We start from the raw sequence: 22,699 nt of genomic DNA on the forward strand, positions 1-22,699 counted from the left end.
TAAGCACTGTTTTTTTCTGAACCGAGATGAAATGAATCTAATACAAATATAGATTTTTTTTTTCTTTATTATTTTATTTTACGATGATGGAGGGTTTGCTTGAGCTCAAAGTGGCTTAAACTTTCAAAATGGGCCTTGAACTGTCTGTTGTATTTATATATATATATATATATATATATATATATATATATATATATATATATATATATATATATATATATATATACCTATGGTGTATATTTACTGTATGTTGAAAAACATATAGTTATATAGTTTTAGGAATGGCATGGAAAACCAAAAAAAAAAAAAAAAAAACATTTTTTGTTCCACACAAAGAAAAATGTAATAAATCGTAAAATTGGTAAAGAAACTTTAAAATAAGACTACCTTTATAAAGGGTTCATAAATGCTTTATAAATGAGATTATTCACTATTTTTGATTAGGTGGTAAATGCCTTAAAAACCTTTGATTAGCAGTTACAACACATCAGTTGAAAAGGCATCAGTGATTTGTTTTTTTACTTAGTCATTTAATTCAACTTAGTCATTTAATTTCTAGTGAATAGTTAAACATAATTACAAATATACAGTATTATTAAAACAGGTTTAAATGATGACTGATGGAAAACACAAAGTAAGATCAGGATCTAGAAAGAGCTGAGATTTTACAGAATAAATAAGTGTGGAATCACTATTTTGCAAATCAGCTCACTGTTGCCATTTTTATTTGTATTGTTACATATTTATTAATGGCTTACTAATGGGTTTTAAAGTATTTGCAACCTTTTTAGTCAATATTAATAAACCCATTATAAAGGTAGTCTTATTATAAAGCGTCACCGAACATATAATACCAATAAAAAGTTTGGACTTTCTCACTACATTGTAGATTAATATTAAAGACTTAAAACCTATGAAGAAACACATACTGTATGCAGTTAGGTAGTAGACAAAAAAACACAAATGTGTTTGGCTTCAAAAAAATATCTGACATAAAAACCCAAACCCAGGTGGTTTGGGACAAATTGGAGCTCAGAGTGAAGGAAGGAAAAGCAGTTAACAAGATCTCAGCACCTCTAGAACTCCTTTAAGACAGTTCATGAAGCTGACTGAGAGAATAATGGGGGAATTTAAAGTTGGCATCAAAGAAAAAGGTGTTACTTTAAAGAATCTAAGGTACAAAAATGATTTTCCTTTTTTTTTTTTAAATGTTTACTTTATAATTGCATATGAGTTCAGTTTTGGTGTCTTCAATATTAATCTACAATGTAAAAAATAAAAAAAAAAACATTACATGACAGGGGGTGTGTCCAAACTTTTGTAACTAAGGTAATGTATATAAATGATACAAACATATACTGTACTATATGTGGGAGTTCTTGCGTTGAATGTGGATGCGATTTCTGCCAGAGAATGGTGCTTATTGTCCTCTTCAAACAGGACAATGCTTGTCCACATACTGCTGTATTCTCAAGAGCCTGCCTTGAAGGCATTGCCAGATTTATTCCTGATTAAAAATGTGTGGGAATATGTGAGAATATTGGAGCTGCATGGGATGGATTATTATTACGCAAATACCATTAGGAACCTCTACAACCCCAGACTGAGACATCTGTTACGTTGCATTACACATTTTGTTCTATATGTATTTCTGTATTTGTAGCTTAATATACTGTATACTGCCCATATTAGTCTACATGTAGTCATTTATTATCCCTGGTAACTTTTATCTGCCTACCAAATAGCATTGCAATCCAACACAATCCAAGTTTTTGGATGCAATGAGTGGGGGTTCATATATCAGATTATGTCTACTACTATTTCTACTGGACAAATAAGCAACTATTCTGGCATAAAAATCATAATACTAAACACCCTTACATGACATTATCTACATAGATATTGCTGGTTTAAAAAAATATGTTTTAAAAGTATGTAAAATATCTAAAAAATTCTGGGTGCAGTGGAGCTAAAAAAAAAAAAGACTGGGAAAGCGTGGGCCAAAGTTCGCCACACTTTGGTGATTTCTGCGCTCTAACACTCATACTTAACCTGACAATTAAATAGAGGAAACAGGGGAACGTGTGCAAGATTGGGCAAAGTCACCAAACTGTGAAATGTAGCTCTGGCAGTTCAGTTTAAGAGGGCAAAACTCAACCAATGATGAGTTTAGAGCTGAATTGAAAAATATCTGCAGTCCTGGTGCAGTATTACATTCAAATATGCAACAGCAAAGAGTGCATCAGTGCTGTTTTAATAACTATTCAGTTTTAATAAAACTTTGATGGCTTGATATTTTGTATTTTGACTCAATATTTGGTCATCCGGTTTTTAGGGTGTTCTTGGTGCCATTTTTACATATAGGAAGTTCTATATATAGTTGTATATAGTTCTATTCACTGTATACCAACTCTAACTCTTCACAACTTTACAACTGATGCTCTCAAACACACAAGCACAGCTGTTAACTGAAAGCCTGAAATTCCAGGTGACTCTACCTCATAAAGCTGACTGAGAAAATCCAGCCAAGATGTGCAAAGCTGTCATCTAAGCAAGAGGTGCTACTTTGAAGAATCTAAAACATAAAAACTATATACTAATATTCTGGGCGTGATCATAAATATCATTATGAATAAATGATTAGAATAAGATTGACAGCTTTCTATCAATGACAAATGAAACCATAGCAACGCACCCAGCTTTGAGATAGCAAAGCATGACTTGATTAATATTTAGATTTTGCTTAATATTTGGATCTCGAAGATGGTTGCTAAGCGACAGCTCACCAGCTCATTTTGGTTCTGGTTTCGGTTGCTCAGGCTCGAAGAGAGAGGGCACAGCTACGTTAGCCTTGTGATTGGTCAGGATTGTGCCCAATTGTGTCCAATTGACTCAATTTTAGACAAAGCTATTCGAAATCCAGTTTTAATTAATTAACCCAATTTAACCCATATTAAAGAACTAAATTATCCCAATTAGAAAGAAAATTCATATTTAGGCTTACAGTGGCATTTAGAGGGGCACTTAACAGTCTAATTTTTGCTGACTTGACCCTCAACTCAAATTTGAAAAAGCCTAAAAAAATGTGAGAGTACTTTGGGAGATGCACTGGGTGATGTATGGGTTTAGAGGCAGGGCAGGAGGAAAAGCTGATTGGCTGAGCTGCAACAGCAGCAGTGTGCCTCTAATAGCGGTGAGATGCAGATGGTTAGATGTCAGCAGGGGGATGGTATTATTGATTGACTGATCTGTATATTGTGATATGTCAGTGTACTTTGGTACTCGCCTGTAGCACAGTTGAACCTGTGAGGGCGCTGCAGAGGCGGAAATTACCACAGTAAAAGCATTTTTTTTTTAAAGTTTGGGAATGGTTTATGACAATGAAAAGCAGGCCTGGTATGTTTTATTACTTCCAATGAAAACATTTTAGCTATTACTGAAAAAAAAAAAAAAAAAAAAAAAATATATATATATATATATATATATATATATATATATATATGGTTTAGGGTTTAGTGGCTCTTTAAAGAACCTAAAGTGGTTCTAATAAAGCACTGCTCAAATTTGACTTTGAAGTAGGCCTGTCACGATAAAAACTTTTTGTGAAAGATATGTTGTCCCAGAAATTATTGCGATAAACGATATTGCTGGCATTTAAAGACAATTAAATGGCATTAATATAATAATAACATAATATCATTAGGGTATTACACCCTTTTAAAGCCAATAAACTTTCCATTCCTGTTCACACACCTAATTTTGGAACCCGAAAGGTTCCCAGCTTGAAGCAAAGTAGGTTATAGTCATATATACATACACACACATATATACTGTACATATATAAACACACATGGCAAAGTGCAGAGACAGGAAAACCGTAGGTCCACTCCATACCGTGACGCGCAGCACCGGTCTGTCCCAGCTGTACCGCATTGGACAGGCATAAAGACCCTGCCTCAGCCTCACTCGGGAGATGCGCTGATGGTGAGAGGAAGGTTGAGGCAACACAAACCTAAGAGACACTCAAGTTAAGCGACTAAAGCCACACTGGGCCGTTATTATGTTTCTTTAAGTTTATTTTGGGTGTTGATGGATGGCATTTTTTTCTGTGTGCTTCCACACTGCCAGGTCACATGGCCACACCCACAGTCACAATATATGTAAGTGAATTTTGTAAGTGCAGACACAATGGATGATATCACGATTATTAAAATGATTAAGGTCATGTCCATTTATTGAATGATGTCGATGTCGATAATGTAATTATAGTGACAGGCCTACTTTGAAGTACTTTTATTATTTTTATTTTTTTTATTAAGAAAAAACATTAAATCCTGACCTAAAGGAAAAGTTTTTCATACATCTAAAATGTATGAAAACACTCCCACACACTCCACACACACAAACAGGCACCCACACACACACACCACCTCCCTTCTAAGAATTAGCTTTGGGACTCAGTCCATCAAACGCACACCTTGCTGGGTGGCAAGTAATTTGAGCTGTGCTGGCAGGTGCTTGAGGAATACAAGGCGGGCTGTAAAGCATGTCAATCTGCTAATATCTGTTATGGCAAGCAGCTGCGTCTAAAGGACAGCGAGCAGAACATGCAGCGTGAACAAAGGAACACAGCGTGCTCGGGGAAGTACACTCGTGGAGTGGGTGAACCTGTGGGCTTTGATTGGGCGAACGCAGGGAACCGGTTGAGCTCCAGAAGCCTGGAACAATTAGAGACCTGTCTGCGTCTGAATTTGCATGACAAGCAGCGTGCTGTCTCCCCCCTACCACCACAAACACACACACACACACACACACACACAGCCCGACATGCGCACTTTCCCCCCAAACTTATTGAATCAGGTAGCACGAGGCAGCCTGACTGAGGCAGAGGAAATCAGGAAATATGCAAGTTGTGTGTGGTGTGTGTGTTTACAGTAGAGAGGCATTTTATACCAGTGCTGAACAACAACAATAGTCAGATAACAAATGAGGAAGTGAGGAGAGGCAGTTACTATTAATGCAGATGTGTTTAGAGTGAGGCAGGCCGAGCGCGTTTCTCCAGAACTGATCAGTCAGGACACATACAGTAACTGCTTGTAGGCATCAAAACAAAATATTGAAGCATATATTGAGAAATTTCATTTTATTGCAAAAGCATTCCTAAACTTTACTCCAAATGTCTAGCATGTATATTCCCAATATTATGCTCAAAAACATATATTTGACATTATTACACAAAATGTTTTTTTAAAACTTTGACATCATTTTAAAATCTGACCGTTGTATTTTGCATATTTATGATGAATGGGCCAGTAAAAATGGACCTGAAATTAAATCACTTTCCACTGACTTCCACTGATAATAAATAACATTTATCAAGTGTTTTTTTTTTTCTTCCCCTGGGGCGGTACTGATGAGAGCCAGTTTCATCATATCGTTTGATGGTCTTTGTGATTGTGCTTGAGGATACTTTTAAAAGTTCTTGTTTATTTATTTATTTATTTTTTATTCTAAAAGTATTTTTTGTTTAGTTGTGTTTAGTTGTTTAGTCTAATATGGATTAGAACTACTATATATATATATATATATATATATATATATATATATATATATATATATATATATATATATATATATATATAGTATATATATATACCTAAATGTAAATATATATTTATATTAGTGGTGTGTAAAATTAAAATACTAGTATATACTTGTATGTTTGTGGGGAGCTAAAGCCAAAGTGGGGTTTTGGAATAAAGAATGCTATGCTAAATTGGATATTGGTTCGGTTGGTTATAAGGATTGTAAGGATTTCTGAATTAAAGCTTATTTTTCTGAGTATAAAAGAGTGTTTTAACACATGTAGTTGTGAAAGTTTCTATGGTCCAGATCAGTTGATAAGTTTGTTTAGTTTGGTTTCACACAGGCATAAACCTAATCGCATCAAAACGTGCACCAATAAACCACATGAGCACATTGTATGCTCTGATTGGGGCAGAGCAAATTATGGCAAAAGCTGGGGTCAATTGCGTAAAAATAATAATAATGCATTACTTATTCCAAATGAATTGCATGTGATAACCCTTTAACGTTGACAGCCCTAAAATAAATATATATATAGTATAACATGTCGCCTTTAATCATCTAATATATCATCTTACACTTAGAATTTACAGCTTGAGAGATACCATATCGTTGCTGTCCAATGAAAAACAAGCGTCTCCAAAACAGCAACTTTACAGGAGAGAAAAAAAAAACCCTCTTAATGTTCAATGGAGGTCAATGTAAAAAGAGTTTATTTCAGGTCATTTTGAAGAGTTTCTATTGGTCCGTTCATCAGGAAATTTTGGAACAGTGTAAGGGACAGTTTATTTGTTCAAATTATGTACTATCACCTAAAAATCCACAAAATTTGAGATACTTATTATTATTATTTTTTATTGGACAGTAACGATATTCACTTCATCTTTCTGTGGTTTCATGTAATGGCTAATTAGTGTATTAAATATCCAATACACAACAAACACCTTCATTTGCTTTAATACAAATTACTGTACCTTATACTGTATTTAATATAATCATCTCCGTTATCCAGTCTGTGTGAACCTGCATTAACACAGCTTCTGAAAGAAGACTGAGAGAATGAGTGATTCTGTGTAAAGCCTGGATCTTCAGAGAAACGCTCTGGGACTTCTGATGAGCACGGTCTGCAGGACTCTCAGTGTTTTGTGTCACTTTATGTAGAAAGGCAGCACTTTTACAACAAGCTGTCCCCAGCATGGCACAGGGACACCAGGACCCATACAGATCACTGCAGGAGCCCTGTGTTAGTCCTGCTGTCACATCCTGCAGCATCCTGAGCGTCCAGCAGCAGGCTGAGCTTTCAGGAACGGGTAAGTATTGAAGTCCAGGCTATACATCTAAACCTGACTGATTTACAGAACTGCAAATGCCAGTGTCTCCACTGCAGGCACTGTTCCGTGTGCCCGTTCTGGGTCCAATATAATGATCTGCATATCTGCTTTCACATTATTTAAATTATATAGAAAAATGGGTACCACTTTAAAATAAGCCTACCTTTATAAAGGGTTTATAAATGGTTAACAATTAGTTTATTAATGGTTACTAATTAGGTTGTAAATGCCTTAAATATTATTAATAATCAGTTATAACACATACGTATAAAGGGCAACAATATAGATGGCTGTGGGATCACTATTTGGCAAACAACAGGTCATTGTTGCCCTTTCTACATATGTGTTATAACTGATTATTAATGATTTTTAAGGCATTTACAACCTAATTAGTAACATTAATAAACTAATTGTAAACAATTTATAAACCCTTTATAAAGGTAGTCTTATTTTAAAGTGGTACCAAAAAATGGTTAAATGGTAAAGATAAATAATTCTTAAAATATGTGACAGAAACGTTAAACTTAAAAAGTTTAACAAATATTACTTTTACAAAAATGTTTCTTTATGCAACCAACACCAGATCTTCTGGAGCATTATGACATGAATTCCCTTTTTTAGAAGGAACAAAAATTGGGAGCTTGGGAGTCTCTATGGTTATAGCAAACTTAAATTTCACTTTTGACTAGTTTTGATGTGTTTTAGAGTAAGAAAGCACCCAAAAGGTGCAAGGTAGGAGGAGGTCTCCACCAGGAACTAGAGATGAGAACCTCATCCTGATTAATCCAGTAAAAGTGATCTAACTTTGACCTTCTAAAAGAAGGCAACAAGTAAAATTAAAATTGGTGTGTAAAATAAAAAAAAACCTAGTATATACATGTATTTTTGAGGGGAGTTAAAGCCAACGCGGGGTTCTGGAATAAAGAATGCAAGATAAATTGGATATTGGTTCGATTGGTTGTAAGGATTGTAAGGATTTCTGACTTAAAGCTTATTTTTCTGAGTATAAAAGAGTGTTTTAACACCTGTAGTTGTAAAAGTTTCTAAGGGCTGGATCAGTTGATGAGTTAGTTTAGTTTGTTTGGTTTGGTTTCACACAGGCATAAACCTAAACGCACCAAAATGTGCACCAATAAACCATGTGAGCACACCGTCTCCTCTGATTGGTCAGAGCTGTCTGGTGTGGTTGCAAAAATTTTAACATGCTTTTAAACACAGTGTTTTTTTATTGGGACGTGCAGTGCAGATGCGAGCAGTGAATGCAGCACATTACTCCATGTGTAAACAGCATGGAGCAGCATGCAGTTCATAGCAGTATATTATCTGGCTTATATATACAGTATCAGATTAAACTGCAAAATTAAAAACAGCAGTTTAGCTCAATTAAAAATAACCTCATCCTGATTAATCCAGTAAAAGTGGTCTAACTTTGTAAGGCAACAAAAAAAAAACACTGTTAAAAAACTCATATGTTTACAACAACAAGAGTGTATGAATATACAGTATTAAGAATATAAACAGCTAAATATACTTAAAATAAATATTCTTGAATATGTACATATTTCTAATTATGACTCACTGGTATGCCTTATTGTATTGGGCATACAGTAGATATGCCATGTATTATTATATGAAAGATAAATAAGTAAATAAGTTATACATAAATAAGTAAGTAAGTAAATAAGGTATGATTTGGTATGGAAAGGTGCAATAATCAAAAAAAGGATCTTTGCAGAGCATTGCAGCCTTTAAAAAGTTTCGGTAACACTTTCTATGAATGTCATCTCTATAAGACTCTATAAACATATTTATAACACATTATAATGCATTCATAAGGCATAATAAACATGGCTATACATATTTATAAAACTTTATAATTCATCATAGCCATGTTTATTATGCATCATGAACTGTGATTATAATGCAATAATAGCTGTGTTTAAAACATGTTATACATCAATACCAAGAAACTCAGTCCCTGCTTGTAGACTGTATCATGATTAAAACAGCTTCCAATTTATAAACACACCCCTTAATAATCCTATAAAAATATTTTTTACCATTCATGAATTATACTTGTCTTGAATATAACATAAGTTATAGTTAATTATAATGTATTATAACAGGTCTGTAAAGTGCGCTGTAAAGTGACAGACTTTCATTGTGGGACTAGATTTTTGACGATAGATATATACTATTTTAACATGTATGTCATAAGCATAGCTTATAATGTATTATGATCACAAGTCATAATGCTTAATAAACATGGCTATAATGGGTTATGCATTTTTATAAATATTTATAGCCATGTTTATAATGCCTTATGAATGCATTATAATATATTATGAATGTAGTTATAAAGTCTAATAAAGATGACACTCATACAAAGTGTTACCAAAGTTTCTTCTCCCTCAAACAGGGTTGTTTATAGAACCGAAATTAATACTTTTTTTGGCTTCTTTGCTAAAAAAAAAAAATGCTTAACACACCTTTAATTTTGAGTGTAGCTCAACTATAAATTCATCATTAATTTTTTTCGAGCAGATATTACTGATTCATCATTTCCAGCAGACACAACGATTCAACACCTCCTCATTTGATCATTTGTTCTGCGCAACAACTGGAATCGAATCCGCCGTTGTGAAACAACAGATGCATGCTTTCGGTTAGCCGGGAAATGTCGAATTAATATGCAAAATCAATCAGCAAATGTGCTCAAAAGCCACGAAAGCCACAGTGGTTTTAATCACCAGCTCCCTGCCATATGACAAGTTCCCTATAATGCGATATTAATCTCCAGCGTTGACCGCTTGTTCGCTTTCGGCGCGTGGGAATTTCTGAAGCGTTCAAATCTCTCACGCGTAGAGCAGAGAGTAGAGTCTGGAACTCAAATTGAATGCGATTTTCGTCTAAAATGTTTGGTCAGTTTTTTGCCTCTGGATCTGGAACGCTGGCGATGCATTATCGATGAAGCTGGCGGATTTGATTTGCGTGGCTGTCTCTGCCAGTTCTGACCCCGAAAGAGAAAACCAGTCGCACACCAGCACCTCTTTTAGAATAGGCAGGAGAAGATGAAATTCTCATGAAAAGATTGTCAACGCATAATATAATTACCACAATTAATTACCATGTAATAAACTATGTAATTACACTATTACACACTTAAATTTTTGACACTTAAGCAAAACTGTAATAACTCTCTTTTAAAATTGTAGTAGTAATTATAGTAGTTATGAAGTTTGTTTTTTTCATAGAAGGTCTAAAGTCTTGTTGACTAATCAAAATGTGCAAAATGTGGAAAACACCAACAAATCATCCAAACATCCAAATGTTCTAAAGAATAAAGGTTATGATAGAAACTAAGACATTAAAGTTCTATTTGTGATTTTACTTGATATAGAACAGGTAGTCAGCATCATTTTCTATTTTCTATTATATTTAAAATAATATTTTTTTTTAGACTTTGGAGATTATCTTAAGCAAAAGCAACAGCAAAGTATTGGAATTGAATCGAATTACAATTAATTAAATTTTAACACCTGTAAAATTTTCTAACTTAGGTTTAAATTCTTAGCATTGAAACACTTGGGCAGAAGTCAGAAGTGCAGATGTGTGAATGCATATAAATTCTACAATTAATTACTGTGTAATAAATTATGTAATCACATTATTACATACAATTTTAACACTTAAGACTTAAAACTGTAATTACTCTCTTATAAAACTGTAGCAGTATATAATAATAGTAATAAAGTTTAGTCTTGATGATAAACAATCCATAAACAAGCCAACCAAAACCCAGTAATTGTCCCAAATCATCATGATCATGATAGAAACTAAGACATTAAAGCTTCTATTTGTGATTTTACTTGATAGTGAACAGGTAGTCAGCATCATTTGCTATTTTTCCAATAAGAAAAATATATTTTTTAACACTTTGGAGATTATCTTAAGCAAAAGCAACAGCGAAATCTTGAAAAGTGTCTTGGAACTGCAGATTTTCGAATTCTAATTAATTAATTTTTAATACCTGTACAGTTTTCTGTGTTAGGTTTAAATTCGTAGCATTGAAACACTTGGGAAGAAGTCAGAAATGCAGATTGTGAATGCATATAATTTCTACAATTAATTAACGTGTAATAAACTATGTAATCACATTATTACATACAATTTTAACACTTTCGACGACTTAAAACTGTAGTAACTACCTTATAAAACTGTATATTCGTATATTATAGTAGTCATGATATAGTAATTTAGTCTTGATGATAAACAATCCATAAACAAGCCAACCAAAACCCAGTAATTGTCCCAAATCATCATGGTTATGATAGAAAACTGAGACATTACAGCTTCTATTTGTGATTTTACTTGATACTAAACAGGTCATTTTGAGTCAGTGTAATTTTATATTTTCTTACACTGAAAAAAATGAATTCTTAGAAGTCCTTAGTAACTACCTACAGCAACAGCAAAAGCTTAAAGTAATTCTCTTAAGTACCGTTCAACACAATCAAAACATAATCTCAATACTTTAAGTGCATTTAAGAGCATTTAAGTTAAATAAAATCATATTTCCTCTTTTTTTAGGTTTAAACTCTCAGCATTGAAACACCTTTGTAAAAGTTAGAAATTCAGATTCTCAACAAACACATACTATTATTAAGTCAACTTAGTAAATAACAACATAATTAATCTATATACTGTATACAACAGTATAATTACTAGGGGTGTCACGATTTTGATCTTTCATTGAAATCGATCAAAATTATGTCATGGTCTCGAGCCTCGAAGTCAAAAAGATGATTGACGATCCCTCCCTCTAAGCTACGCAACCACACGCGCACTAGGTAAATGTCGCGGCACACTGTAGCCGACGCCGCAGACATTGTGACTGCTCAAAGAGCAGCTCTTTCTCCAGAGAATGTGGACTTTCTCATCTTCTTAAAGAAAACTTGAAAATATAAAAATAACAGTTGTTTTGTCTAGCATCAAATATGTTAATAGTTTTGGTACCTCAAGGAGCATCTTTCTGTCAGATAAAGTTAATAATATATCTTTGTTAAAGAAAAAAACTTCTCATTCTCAGGGACCGAGTCCTATTTTTCATGCTTAGCTGTTATAGTAGGATAGAGGTCAGTTTGTTAAGGCTCTAATTGTTCTATTATTTTGTACATGACTGTTCCTGTATTTTTTATTATTTATTTTGTTATGTTGCACATTGCTGTTTTAATAGTGCACACTGCTGCTACCAAAAAAAAAAAAAACACTAGATGGCATTACATATATATATATATATATATATATATATATATATATATATATATATATATATATATATATATATATATATATATATATATATCTTAATTAAATTATTTAAATTTGACCATTAGTGCCATTAGTGTGGTGTATTACAGATCACTTGTATCAGTTTGCATCACTTATATCAAGCCCACCTTTTAAAATAAGATATTGTAAATTTGATGAATCAAACCAATGACTGACCATAGACTAATCTAAAAAGAAAAAAGCAAAGATAATGAAATCGAATCGAGGATTTATAGAATCGTGACACCCCTAAAAATTACAACTGAATACTTGAGCAAAAGTGCGTGGGAATTTGAAATAGAAGCGTTCAAATCTCTCACGCGTAGCGCAGAGAGTAGAAGAACGGAGAACGGAACCCAAATTGAATGCGATTTTAATCTTGTTTGGTTTATGTTTGGTCAATTTTTTGCCTCTGGATCTGGAACGCTGGCGATGCATTATCGATGAAGCTGGCGGATTTGATCTGCGTGGCTGTCTCTGCCAATTCTGACCCCGAAAGAGAACCGGCCGCACACCAGCACCTCTTTTAGAATAGGCAGAAGAAGATCCCTGGCTGTGAGATGCCAGCTCATGCTAGATAATGGCTACTGAAGGCTCTGCGGGGCCGGGCTCCTCATAAAGGCTGTTGTTGAAGAGAGTGAGCTTTTACAAGACGAAGGAAGAGTGGCCACTTCAATAAATCTCACAGCGGACCACATCGCACTTTTATCTGCTTTAGCCGGCCCCGTAAACACTTCACTCTGCCGTAATGGTCCCACTTACGAGACTGCAGAGCTGCATCGCATACAGGGAGAAGAGAAGAATGGATCATTAGAGTAGTTGGGGACCAGTCGTGAAACTTCTACATCTTAATCCCTCATAATGTATGATTCTCTAATGCATACAGTACATAATGAGTTCCTTCACACCTGTCTCACAACTCCAACCGTGATTTACAACCCAAAAAATGACTCATTTACTAATTTAATAATTTGGCAACACTTCCTATGAACTCTGTATTCATAATGCATTATAAATGCATTCATAATGCATTACATGACATGCATCATACCTTATAATGATTGTAATGTGCCTGTATAATAGCTCTTAAGTACATTTTACAAGCACAAAGTACTACAAGAATAAAGATGTAAAAAGAAAGGGCTTATAATGCCTTATAATACCTGTTCATAAGTACATTGTACAATGTAGTGATGTAATGCAGTAGAACACAGATTTGGTATAGTTTGGTGTAATGCATTATGCAGCAATGATTTCTCATATTGAGCTCATATAAAAAAAAAAGTTTGTAACACATTATAAATCCTTATATACAGTCATTATTGGCTTTAAGTGAAGTGAGTTTTCATATATTTTTCATATATTTTTTTTAAACATGTCAGTTTTTAAAAGTCAGTAATGACTGTATATAAGGCTTAATAATGTGTTATATACTTGTATAAAAGCTTAATTTGAGAAATAGCTGCATATAATAATGCATTATACAAACGTATAGCAAATCTGTGTTATAGTGCATTACAATACGACATTGTACAACGTCCTTATGAACAGATATTATAACTCCTTTCATTGAAAACCCTTACGCTTGTAGTTTATAATGTGTTATGAATAGTAATTAGTAATTCCAGTAGTTAGTAAAAAAAAAAAAAAACTGAAGTGTGGGCTTACACAGAGGGTCTAAGGTGTTATTGACCAACCAAGATAAGCAAATTGCCTTGCATATTATTACTTTATTAATTCTAGTAGAGTAGCTACTGTGAATAAAATGTGAATCCCACAGGGCTCTATTTTAAGGCCTATTAATATAACTACGCCAGTAATAAAAAAGTTATGAAATAGTTATGGAAATTAAAAACTTAAGTGTTAGCTTACAAAGAAGGTCTAAAAGGTTAATAAGCAACCAAGATGTGCAAAACATCTAACACACAATCCAAAAAGTCTCTAAATTAGAAAGTCATGATAGAAATCAAAGACACTAAAGTTTCAACTCACTGTCAGACCTGAAACTGAACAGGTAGGCAGTGTAAGTTTCAAATGTGGAAAAAAAAAGTGAGATTTCAGAAATTATCTACAACAAAAGCAAAAGCAAAATCGTGAAAAGTATCTTGGAACTGCAGATTTTTAGAATTTTCAAACTCCAATCAATTAAATCTCAATCATTTTTATTTTTTACATTTTTGGTTTAAATTCTTAGTATCTGACAGAATGCCAGAAATTTAGATTGTCAACGCATAATATAATTACCACAATTAATTACTTAATAATTACTTAATTATTATTACATTAACTATGTAATAAACTATGTAATTACACTATTACACAGAATTTGAACGCTTAAGCAAAACTGTAGTAACTCTTTTATAAAATTGTAGCAGTAATTACAGTAGTTATAAAGTTTTTTTTTTTTTTTATAGAAAGTCTTGATGACTAATCAATATGTGAAATATGTGTAAAACACCAACAAATCATCCAAACATCCAAATGTTCTAAAATATAATGGACATGATGGAAAACTAAGACATTAAAGCTTCTATATGCGATTTTACTTGAAACTAAACAGGGAGTTAGTGTTATTTTATATTTTCTAATATAAAAAAATATTTCTTCAGAAAAAGCAACTGCAAAATCTTTAAAAAATATATATCTTGGAACTACAGATGTTCGACTTCCAATCAATTAAATCTCAATACCTGTAAAATGTTCTATCTTAGCTTAAAATTGAAACACTAGGACAAAAGTCAGAAATGCAGATTGCCAATGCATAATTGTATAACATAATTTCTACAATTAATCACTAAGTAGTTAACTATGTTATCACATTATTACACACAATTTTAAAACTGTAGCAACTCTCTTTTAAAACTGAAGCACTAAATATAGTAATTATGAAGTTTGGTCTTGATGACAAACAAACAAGCCATCCAAACACAGTAAATGTCCCAAAATACCATGGTCATGACAGAATCCTGAGACATTAAAGCTTCTATTTGTGATTTTACTTGAAACTGAACAGGGGGTCAGTATTATTCTATATTTTCCTAGTCTGAAAACTAATTCTTAAAAGTCCTTAGCAATTACCTACAGCAACAGCAAAAGCTTAAAAAACTTCTTTTGAGTTCCTTTCAAACAATATAATCTTAATACTTTAAGTGCATTTAAGTGGAAGTAAATCATATATTTTCCTATTTTAGTTTTAAATACTTAGCATTGAAACAACTTTAAAAAAGTCAGAAGTAAAAGTCAGAAACCCAGATTCAGCACAGCTAATTTAGACTTTAGAATTTAGACAATTCATTACAATATAATTAAACTCTTTATATATTAAACTCTATGTGTCGTCACTGTCCAATGAAAAACAAGTACTGTATCTCCAAAAAGGCAACTTTACAGGAGAGAGAAAAAAACTTTCAATAGTCAATCAAGTGAAGTCAATGTAAAAAGAGTTTATTTCAGGTCATTTCGAAGTATTTCTATTGGTCTGTTCATGAAGATATTTTGACATAGTGTTTTAGACAATTAGTGTGTTCAAATTCTGTGTTAAATTAACAATCTGCAAAAATGGAGATACTTTTTTTTTATTGGACAGCGACTATTTTGATTACTATCACAAAAACCACACAAACAACAAAACCCAGCTAAAACAGCTCTCTTACCCATGGTGCAGTTGGTGATGAAGAGGGGGTCGTAGGTGGCGGTCTCCTGCTCTCCGGGCTGGTCGTAACTGGATGAGATCCGGAAGGGCTTGTCCCTGGACCCCAGGCTGAGGTGCACCACCGCCCAGCTGCCAAGGAAAGAGAGGAGCAGCAAGATCAGCATCAGAATCAGGCAGCAGGGGCGGCAGAGAGCCCGTCCCCCTCCGGACGGGGTCAGGGAAGGGCCTGCGAGACCCTCTTCCGCCCTGCTCAGCTCGGCCGCTGTCTCGGGAGAGCCGGCGGGGGGTGAAGCCTGGCCTCCCGAGACCAGGCCTTGCCCCTCGGCCATTTTGTGGTCACTGTGTCCGGCGGTGTCGCGCATGCCCTGATGTCGGGGGGCTGTCAGGGCCGGAGGTGGACGCTCTGGCTCTTCAGGCTCTCGGTGGACGAGCTCTGAGCTCAGAGAGATTGCAGAGGAACGCCGAGCTGCTCAGTGATTTGACGTCTGACTGCTTAGCCAGACATCACCTCTCGTAATGTAGTCAATGCTGGAGCTAATTTTATTAAGCAAATTGAGTAGATTTCGCTTTGCCTCCAGGCTACTAACCAATGATTTTACTTCCCCTCCTTCCATCACTGGCTCCCTTCAAGCCCTCCCTCCCACGCTCTCACCCTCGTACTCACCCTCTCTCTCTCTCTCTCTTTCTCTCCCTTTACCCCTCCTTCCTCACCACCCTGTTTATCCCTCATTGTTCACCTGGTTATTGAGGCTTTTTGAGACTTGTTTATGAGATTGTTAGGATTTAAGTGATGTCTGAGTTGCTCAACATGAATTAGAACTGAACCGCATGATGAAAAACATTTTTTCAGGATGCCGTTCTATTAAATAAGCTTGCTAAGTTGACACTCAGTCAGCAAGCAACACATGAGAGGCATATAGAGAGCTTTTATGCTGGACAAACCTTCTACAATTAGGACAGACTAATTAATCAACAACAAAAAACATATACAGCATATGGTAACACAATATTGAATATTAAAAATGTTTAATGAACACTTTTTAACTCAACGCTATCTGTAGCTCATTAACAACATATCAGTGCACTATCAGTAAGTAGATTAGGTAGATGTGCAGTTAATATGTTACATGAAATACACTTAATATGCGATTTCTAACAGGCAAAACTTAAAAAAAAAAAACATAACCCTAACTCTGCCCCAAATCCTTACGTTGACCTCAATCTAAAACCTAAATCTAACCTTCATTCTGACTCTAATTCTAACCTTAACCATGAACCAAAACCTAACCCTAACCCTGGCCCTAAACCTAAGATTAACCGCAACCTAAACCCTAATCCTAACCTTAATTCCGACTCTAATCCTTACCTTAACCACAACATGAAACCGAATCCTGACCTTCATACTGACTTTAATCTTAACCTTAACCTTGACCCAAAACCTAACCCTTACCCTAATCCTAACCTTACCCTTAACCTAGAACCAAATACTCACCTTCATCCTGACTCTAATCCTAACCTTAATCTTGACCCTAAACCTAAACCTAACCCTGGCCCTAATCCTAACTTTAAATGGAACCTAAAACTAAATCCTAACCTTTATCCTGACCTTTATCCTGTATCCTTAACCTTAACCTAAAACCTAAACCTAACCCTGGCACTAATCCGAACCTTATCTGCAACCTAAAACCTAAACCTAACCCTGACCATAATCCTAGCCTAAATCACAATTTAAGACCAAAACCTTTATTCTGACTTTAATTCTAATCTTAACCTTGACCAATAACATAAGCCTAAACCTGGCCCTAATCTTAACCTTGATCTCAATCTAAAATATAATCCTAAACTTTACCCAGACTGTAATCATAACCTTAACCTTGAAGCAAGAATTAAAACTAACCCTGGACTTAATCCCAACCTTATCTGCAACCTAAAACCTAACCCTGTCCCTAATCCTAACCTTGATCTCAATCTAACAGTGAATCCTAACCTTCACCCACACTGTAATCCTAACATTAATCTTGACCTAATACCTAAACCTAATCCTGGCCCTAATCCTAAATTTATCTGCAACCTAAAACCTACCTCTGGCCCTAATCCTAATCCCTAATCCCAAATCCTGACCTTAATTTTGACTTTAATCCTAACCTTAACCTTGACCCTAAACCTAAACCTAACCCTGGCCCTAATCCTAACCTTAACCGCAACCTAGAACCAAATCCTAGCCAACATCCTGGCCCTAATCCTAGTCCACTGATTGTTCAGGTTAATTAATATATACTATTACATTCAGTAAGATATTCTGTAAAAGTCTACTGATTGTTTATTGAACATTTAGAAGATGCTACATTTGTTGTTGAGAGTATGTCGAGGGCATGGAGCTGTAGAGGTTCTTAATTAATGGTGTCCTGTGATAATCCACCCTATGCAGCTTGAATATTCCTGGAGATTTTGAGTTAGGGGATTGTATTTCTGGTGATGTGACTGGACATGGCATAGCATCTCCTCATATTGGTGCAGTATGTGGACGAGCACCGTCCTGTTGGAAAAATGATGTAACATTAAAGGTAGCATATATTTAGCAATACATTAGCAACCACCTAATGGTAGCTTAGTAAATTTAACAATGCCTTAGCAACAGCTTAGCAACCAACTACAACCAAATAACTTGACTCGACTCCAAATCATTACATCATCTTAGCAACCAGCTAACAACACATAAGTAATCAATTCCCAACAAGAGAAACACCATAGTAACCCCTAGGCAATACCTTAGCACCCAAACGCCTACATCACACAAACATGGCTAAGCTGTAATCACAATCAGAGTTTCTGCAGGAACTGCAGTCTTGTTATTGTTGTTGCAGACCTGTTAGCGAGTCTCTCGTCTCAGTGGAGGATATGCGTTATGTCTGATTCGCTCAGCGTGAATTAGAAGTGAGCAGCATGATGGAAAATGTATTTTCAGGTTGGCGTTCTATTAAGTAAACGTGTTGATACTCAGCAAGCATCAAATGAGAGACATAGAGAGCTTTGGTGCGCAGTGGGCGCACTTGAACTTAAATTGGGCTGAATATAAATCAGCAAAAAGTGGATATTTCCCTGAATGCCAAACACCATTTCTGTATACATCATTTAAAGCTCCAATCAGGACTTGAACGAAAATATAAATCAGCACCTTCAAATCCTTCAACACTGTGGACAAACAAGTACGATTTAATATGGATCACAGTTAAACACTGGAAGTTAACCAGGGGGAGGGAATACACACTGATGGTGAGCGAGGAGGCAAAGATGTGTTCAGTATGTTCCAGTTTTATTGAAAGTGAAAAGTTAAAATACATTTTGTGTTTAGTGGAGTAAATAAATAAATAAAAAAAATTATAGAAATTAGCGGTGGGCGATATGGTCCTAAAATAATATGACAATATTTCATAGTATTTTTGCGATAACAATGCTCCTGGCAATATGACATGGAAAGCATTTGATTGATTTTTTAAGAATATACATTGTAAAATATATATATATATATATATATATATATTCAAAAAAATGTCATTCATTTAATTGATATTTAATTTATTTTTAACTCATCATCAGGGCACATCGACTTTTGTGTGTTCTATTAGAGTTTACACGTTGTCAGACTTAAAGGTCAGGTTTTTGTGTTTTGAGTTTAAAGAAGTGGGAATTTGGATTGAGGTAAAATAAACTTGAAACTGAGTTATAGCTTAAACATTTTGCAAATATCAAACATCCCCTTCAATCACCATCAGTGTTTAGTCACTCCCCAGACTACTTTTTCTTGTATATTCTGTTATGTATTACACAAGGTTCGATTTTCAAGCCTTTGTGTTGATGGCTATAAGAGCAAGTTACCATTTGCTGCAACTCTTATAGTCAACATCACTCAACTAACTTAATAAGTAAAACTAGATTACTGGAACAAGTTAATAGTGAATATATAGGCTTTGGACAATGAAACTGAAACACTTGGTTTTAGACCACAATAATTTATTGTCTTGACGGACAGTTCTGGTGGAAACAGGAGAGTTGAGGTGCACTTTGAATTCTGTGGTTTTATGTTTTTTTGGATACAATCCTGGTTAGCACCCTAACATCCCTTTCAGACAGCTTCCTCTTACAGCATCCACAGTTATTCCTGTTGGATGTGGTTAGTCCTTCTTGACGGTATGCTGACATTACCCTGGATACCGTGGCTCTTGATGCATCACAAAGACTTGCTGTCTTGGTTACAGATGCGCCAGCAAGACGTGCACCAACAATTTGTTCTCTTTTGAACTCTGGTATGTCTCCCATAATGTTGTGTGCATTGCAATATTTTGAGCAAAACTGTGCTCTTACCCTGCTAATTGAACCTTCACACTCTTCTCTTACTGGTGCAATGTGCAATTAATGAAGATTGGTCACCAGGCTGCTCCAATTTAGCCATGAAACATCCCACATTAAAATGACAGGTGTATCAGTTTCATTGTCCCAACCCTGTAACTCATGCTAAGAAGTTATCTGTATTTTAAACTTGAATTTCTAAGTTGAAACAACATGTATTATGTAGATAATTTAACTTGTAGAGAGAAGTCCAAAGCCAAATTGGACATAAAGTCATGAGTCAAAGTAAATTGTAAATTCAAATTAATTTAACTTGAAATATTTTTTTTTTGTATTCAAGTTTTTGAGTTAAAGCCCATTTTAGTAGAAACAAAAATGTATTTACTTTTACAGTTATATTTACAGCATGTAGTTGACCTGTTTATCCAAAGTGACTTTTATTTTATTTATTCCTATTACAGAGGTGGAATAAATGTAGTGTTTGGAGTCTTGCCCATGGACTCTTATTGGTGTAGCACAGCATTCAGTCACCTAGAGCAGGAATTGAACCTCAGTCTCCCACATGATCTGGTGGTTAGCTCACCGGCAGGATGTGGTGTTATCCACTGCTCCACACCAACCACACAACAGTAACTTACCAAGACTAACGAAAAAGTTACATCAAAATAATGTATATATAGGTAACAAAAAAAACAATCTAAGTGATGTTAAAGTGCAAAACATTTAGTGCATATTATGCAAACAAAAGCTATTATTCAAAAATACTCTTAAAATAAAACCATACATCATATTATAAAAAGCACAGACTTTTCAATTGCTTCAAAATTGAGTGCAATATTCTTGCAAATTACATGTTTTCAGACACTTTACATATTTTATTTTCAACCAAAATAGAATGTAGTTTAAACAAACTCCACTAAAATGTTTTAAAATCTTTTTAATGGCGCAAAACAAAAGCATTTATTGTTGCATTAATAAACAGCTTGAACCCGTTCTGCTCTCACAGTCACAGTGATTCATGATTGGTCAGATCAGTACTGAGGGAGGGGTATTTTTTTTAGTCGCTGAAAGGCTTTCATTGTTTTATATTTGCATCTATTTTTATTAAAACCACAATTCATTACGCTTTCTCAGGAAGGGAGGGGGGGGGGGCAGATTGGAGAGAGTGGGATTGAATAAAAGTGTAAAATAACTACAGTGACTAAAGGTTCTGCTCCAGGCTATATCCAAGCTCGTATGTAAGCAAGCAAAAGGAAGTAATTTCATTTTTTCATATCATCAAATTAACCTCTTGCTTCTCAGCACAAATGATATTCTGCTGATATATCGTATTTAGAGTAATAACATATTAATTGCCGTAATGCGTAATACGTTATCATTAGAGAGGCATTGTAATGCTCACAGCTGTCAAGCTCTAATTATCTCCAAGAGACTAAACATGCACACAAACCCGCGTACACACACACACACAAAGAACGATAACACACCGTATATACAGCTCTGGAAAAAAAAAGAAAAAAAAAAAAAAAAACAGACCACCTAAAAATGATGGGTTTCTTTGATTTTACGAAATTGAAAACCTCTGGAATATAATCAAGAGGAAGATGGATGATCACAAGCCAGCAAACCAAACTGAACTGCTTGATTTTTTGCACCAGGAGTAAAGGCATACAGTTATCCAAAAGCAGTGTGTAAGACTGGTGGAGGAGAACACGCCAAGATGCATGAAAACTGTGATTAAAAACCACCAGGGTTATTCCACCAAATATTGATTTCTGAACTCTTAAAACTCTTTTATTTGGAATTTGGGAAAAAGTTGTCTGTAGTTTATAGAATCGTAGTTTAAAACAACAATGTACAATTTACTCAAACATATAAAACCTATAAATAGCAAAATCAGAGAAACTGACTCAGAAACTGAAGTGATCTCTTATTTTTTTTTCTTTTTCCAGAGCTGTTTAGGGGGAAATATGAGAAACAGAAACAGATATGTTTTTTTTATGATTGCAGGGATGTTTGATCACTCAATTAAATTAAATCATACTTTTTATGGACATTGGTTACACAAACATGTTTTTTCAACATAAAAATATACATTTTTAGGAAACTACACAAAACCCTTGTGTACTAAAAAACACAACTACAGAACATTCGGTTCTGGTGTAAGAAAATATTAATATGGAATCTTATCGTCAGTCCTGACATTGTCAGTCTGCCTGCTCTATACTCAAACTCCCAGCATGCACTCACATTGGACCTTCCGGACTCTGCTGATCACTTAATGCTATGGTGTTCATGCTCTCCAGGCTTCTGATTGCCCACACCTCTCTGTGTTAGTATAAATACCCCCCTGTTGCAAATGCTCCTCATTAAGAATATTGTTTACTGTTGTTGACCTATTTTTCTGTTTTCCTACTCTTTTTGCCTTGCCCTTTTTCCCTGCTAGAAATCC

At 34.7% G+C, this 22,699-nt stretch overlaps 1 protein-coding gene across 1 annotated transcript in view; it reads right to left on the reverse strand.

The window, feature by feature from the left end:
- The window catches only part of alk (ALK receptor tyrosine kinase), a 797,750-nt gene that overhangs the window by 181,956 nt on the left and 593,095 nt on the right, over positions 1-22,699 (reverse strand). Inside the window, exon 5 of the mRNA XM_049464193.1 lies at positions 15,902-16,029. Coding sequence (XP_049320150.1) covers positions 15,902-16,029 — 128 coding nt within the window. The remainder of the gene's footprint in view (positions 1-15,901; positions 16,030-22,699) is intronic.

This window comes from Astyanax mexicanus, chromosome 14, assembly GCF_023375975.1.
Source record: "Astyanax mexicanus isolate ESR-SI-001 chromosome 14, AstMex3_surface, whole genome shotgun sequence".
In the NCBI taxonomy this organism is placed as follows: domain Eukaryota; kingdom Metazoa; phylum Chordata; class Actinopteri; order Characiformes; family Acestrorhamphidae; genus Astyanax; species Astyanax mexicanus.